Here is a 4,300-nt window from a genome sequence, read left to right on the forward strand (position 1 = left end):
AGAAGGGGCGGGGCGAGGAAGGGGGCCGTGTGAGGGTGGCGCCGGGCCTTCTCACCCTGCAGCATGGCTGAGGTCGTGTAGAAGTTGAACGGCACCGCCTGCACCAGGTAGTCGTCGGTGCTGAGGCTCTCCAGCTTGTCCCCCATCAGCACCGATTTGCCGGTGCCTGCGTTGCCCACCAGCATCACGGGCCACGCCTTCTCCATGAGCAGGTCCATGAAGTACCGGATGCGGATGGTTTCTGTGGTGTGGACTAGAGAGGCCTGGGGGGCAGTAGAAGGAGAGGGAAGGGCATGGGTAGCAGACATCAGGGCTGGTTCCAGCTGGCCTGCAGGTCTAAGTCCCCAGGGTCAGGTAGGAGGGGACACTGAGCTCTACTCCTGGCCATGGCTCTGGCAAAGGCTACCTGTAGTGGGATGTCCGGATCCAGCTCAAAGTTAGGCACTTTATCTGTCCAAGGCAGGAATTTCTTTGTTTCGGGGTCAATGTAGTAGTCAAAGATGGTCCCCTGCGAGGGTAACTTGATTGTTTTAAATTCATTGATCCACCACTTGCTGAACTCCACTCGATAATCAATGAGCTGTTAGGAAGAGGAGGAAGAGGGGGAAGGACCAGAGAGGCTCCTGTAAGAGAGCGGCAGGGTGGCCCGGTCTGGATAGCCAGGTCCTCAGCGTGCCTGTTACCTGGTCCTGGAACATGGCGCCCCCAAAGGCCCAGAAGCAGGCAAACACAAAGTACAGCTCGTACAGCTCCTTGGGGGAGTCGGGCGGGGCGTTCTTCTCCGTAAGCAGGCACTCCAGCAGGTACAGGATGGTCTGGATCACTGTGATCTCGGGCACGGGGGTGATCCTCTTGAAGCCGATGCGCAGCTTGTCCAGGCAGGTGGGCAGGTACTTGTCAAAGAGAATGATCAGGTTGGCTTTCTCCGACTGCACCTTGCGCCTCTCAATCCAGCTGCTCACTACCCTGAGAGGGAGGCATGGCCACCAGTCAGTCCTCCTCAGGGCTCGCCTTGCCCACACCACCCGTGGGGAGGCCAGGGAAGCAAGGGTGTGACTGAGGCTCCTTGTTAGGCAGCCAAAGGAGGGCATGGTCAGGGCTGGCTGCAGAGGGCCTGCTGGGGAAGCTGGGCCAGTGCAGAGTCTGTATTCTTTTTGGCTTTTGGAGTGGCCCAAGTCCATGTCAGCTGGGCCCGCACTGGCTTTTCTTTATTTCTTTTTTCCTCTTTTCTTTTGACAGTCAACTTGAGAGCCACTCACCCCTCTGCCCTTCCTCTCTCCCTTCTTCCAGTCCCCCTCCCTTTTTTCCCCTCCCCCAGTATCTCTTGAGTCCCAAATGGTTCTCAAACTATGTAGCCAAGGATGACCTTGAACCCCTGGATCTTCCCACCCTCCACCTCTCTCAAGCGCTGGGATTACAGGTGCACAGTGGCTATGCTGGGATTGTGTGGTGCTCGGGGTTGAATTGGGGGCTTCCTATGTGCTAAGGAGGCACTCAGCCCAATGAACTACATCCCCAGTCTCCTGAAAGCCATTCCTGTTGCTACCCAGGAAGCATCTTCCCCCAGCTGAAGCTGAAACTGGGGGCTGGGGACGAGGGGAAACAGCTAAGGATGGGAGAGAGAAGGGGAGCTGGGACCCTTGTGACATCATCTGGATCTCTGCATCCAGCCATGCCTGACTAGAATCTACATATATGCATACATTCATGTATATGTAGACAGAGCTTTTGCTTCAGTGAGCTCAAGTTCAACTTGACACAACCTTTGGAAGAGTCCAAGTCTATATGCTAGATGGCCCCATGGGAACCACTCCACTCCAGATTGCGTGGCACAACTTCATGCCTCAGCACCGTTATGAGGGGTAGGGCAGCTGCGGCTGGATGCCCGGGGTTGCATGGTGGACCATAGCCAGCAAGTCACTCAACAGCTCTGGGTTCCAGATCCTCATCTGTAACCCTGTGATGTTTACATCACCTCCACTCCAGGGGACCACGCAGGATGCTCTTTTTAAAGCTCACAGAGGGGAGCCTGGTCCACAGTAAGTGCCAGAGGAGTGTCTGCTAAAAGCATAAATAGTGCTGGGCTCCCTTGAGGGTCAGCAAGCTGAGGGTGTGCGTCATTTCCAGGATGCCCGAGGCATAAGCAGGAAGCTCGTGTTATGAAACAGGAGGCAACTGTCCACGGCCAAGACCCACGGGCCTGGCTTCGAGCGGAATGAGAGCTCTGTTGCTTCCTGCTCTGCTGTTGAGACATAGGATAAGAAGCTGAAGCCTTGGGCGGCAACATCTGCATCCCAGTGTGGTAGAAAACCCTTTACCACCTATGTCTCCATGCAGGGTGCAGTTCGGGTGTGAACTCCACATGCAGGCGGTCCTCAGGAAGGTAGGCTGACATGCAGATATGGACTCAGACTGCTGCTTCACTGCCTGAGCTGAGAATTCCTGTGTCATATTGTAACATTGCCTTGGTGTCACATTGTAACAAACATTGCCTTGGTGACGTCATGTACAGGGGATGTTGGCTTCCATCTGCGCACAGACGCAGGTAGACATACCTGGAGACACAGGTCAGCCTTCCTGACAGGTCCAGGCACTTCCTGCTTCACTCCCAGAGGTAGCTGGGGCATGTCACTGCTGCTCCATAAGAGGCGGGGATGGGGGACTCTGTGCCTGCCTCTCCCCCATCTGAAGTGGGGGCTCTGTGCCTGCCTCTACCTCATCTGAAGTGAGGGCTCTGTACTTGCCTCTCCCCCATCTGAAGTGGGGGCTCTGTGCCTGCCTCTCCCCCATCTGAAGTGGGGGCTCTGTGCCTGCCTCTCCTAAACCTAGAGAGGGTGTTCTACCTGTTTCTTCTTCACCTGGGGGTGCTGCTGCACCTACCTCTCCTCCAGCAGAACTCGTCCTCTTCCCACTCCCCTGGACACCCCAGGAATGTCCAATCCCTGCCTCTACCCTTGCCAGTCTCACCCCTGGCTCCCTCCCTCCTTCCTGTTACCACAGCTCTCTCCCATGACCATCTTTTGTATCCTAGTGTGGTCTGTGACCTGACTCCCATCTCATGGTGTGCCCACGACTATTCTTCCTTCTCCTGGGTCTCAGCTTCTACCCAGGCTTCGTTTTGGCTCCTGCCCTACCTCTTGCTCTCCCTGGAAACTCAAGCTGCTTTGGAGGACAGAAGAGCTGTCTCATCGACACACCCACCCAGGATGTGGCCTCACGTAGGGCAGGGGCTCTTGTGGGCATAATCAAGATGCAGATCTCAAGATGTCACCGTCCTGGGTTACAGGGGACCCAGAATCTGATGCCTGGCAGAGGGCTGTGTGGGGACAGCCGTGGGTGGTCAACAAGCCATCAAGAGCCAGTAGAAGTTGGAACCAATCTGTCCTCTATCCTTCAAGGGCCCAGTGTCCCACCATCCTGACCTCAGGCTCCTGGCCTTGGCTCTCAGAAGATAGACTCCTGTTAGTGGCTGCCTGGCATTCGGCTCTTCTTTGAAGCAGTGCCAGGAGCTTGTCGAGTGTTGCTAGGCCCATGTCCCATCTCAGCAGCTCCCAGGCCTACCCCTCACCCCACCCCCACCCTCACCATCCACGTAGGGTGTGTCTGGCTGGTTCCCAGTCCTGTGCCTATGGGGCCATCCTCCTCAGTGCCCCATGGAGGCCTGGTCTCATCCTGCCGGCTGTCTCCCCTCCCCCCAGCAGGCATCTCACCTCCCACCGAAGAAGGACAAGGGACAAAGTCTGAACTCTCATTTCCTTCTCTCTACCACAGTGGTGCACACCTGGACACCTCAGGCTTGCTCCTTGTGCCCAAGACTTTCTCGGCTTGACAAACAAACTTCCCTCTCCTTGCTGAAGCACCCGCAGCTCTTCACCTCCAGGACCTCCTCTGTGCCTGGCGCCTGGCCTCAGCCCCTTTCTTCCACAATCTATCTTGAGTTATTGATGGGCATCTACCTGCCAGGCCAGGCCCAACTTCCTTCCTCCAACCTGCTTGCCTTCCAGCTGTGGTCTTGCCAGCATCCTGCACCTTCCAGTTTCTCCTCAGAGTGTCTGTGTAGCTCACCACTGCCCCTTGTGTCTCTTTGGAAATTGCTTTTGGGGTATATGATTCTCTTTGTTTCCAAGACGGTGCGAGTTTTGTTAGGAAAATTATCTTCTGCAGTCAGGAGCCATATTTTTCCTGGAAGGTCACCTTCCCCAGCATGGAATGCTTAGGGTCCAGCAGACACAGACAGTGTGCAGAGAGGGCCAGTCGGGTGGGTGGGAGGAGGGTGAGTGGGTGGGAGGAGGGTGAGTGG

General features: G+C 56.1%; 1 protein-coding gene across 4 annotated transcripts in view; it reads right to left on the bottom strand.

Annotated features, from left to right (window-relative positions):
- The window catches only part of Dnah17 (dynein axonemal heavy chain 17), a 125,251-nt gene that overhangs the window by 64,085 nt on the left and 56,866 nt on the right, over positions 1 to 4,300 (bottom strand). For all 4 annotated transcript variants that reach the window (XM_031354916.1, XM_031354913.1, XM_031354915.1 and 1 more), the window contains 3 exons: positions 684 to 966; positions 407 to 580; positions 56 to 263 (listed from right to left, as the gene is read on the bottom strand). In XM_031354916.1, the coding sequence (XP_031210776.1) occupies positions 56 to 263; positions 407 to 580; positions 684 to 966 (665 nt within the window). The remainder of the gene's footprint in view (positions 1 to 55; positions 264 to 406; positions 581 to 683; positions 967 to 4,300) is intronic.

Source organism: Mastomys coucha, unplaced genomic scaffold (genome assembly GCF_008632895.1).
Source record: "Mastomys coucha isolate ucsf_1 unplaced genomic scaffold, UCSF_Mcou_1 pScaffold5, whole genome shotgun sequence".
NCBI classification, from domain to species: Eukaryota; Metazoa; Chordata; class Mammalia; order Rodentia; family Muridae; genus Mastomys; species Mastomys coucha.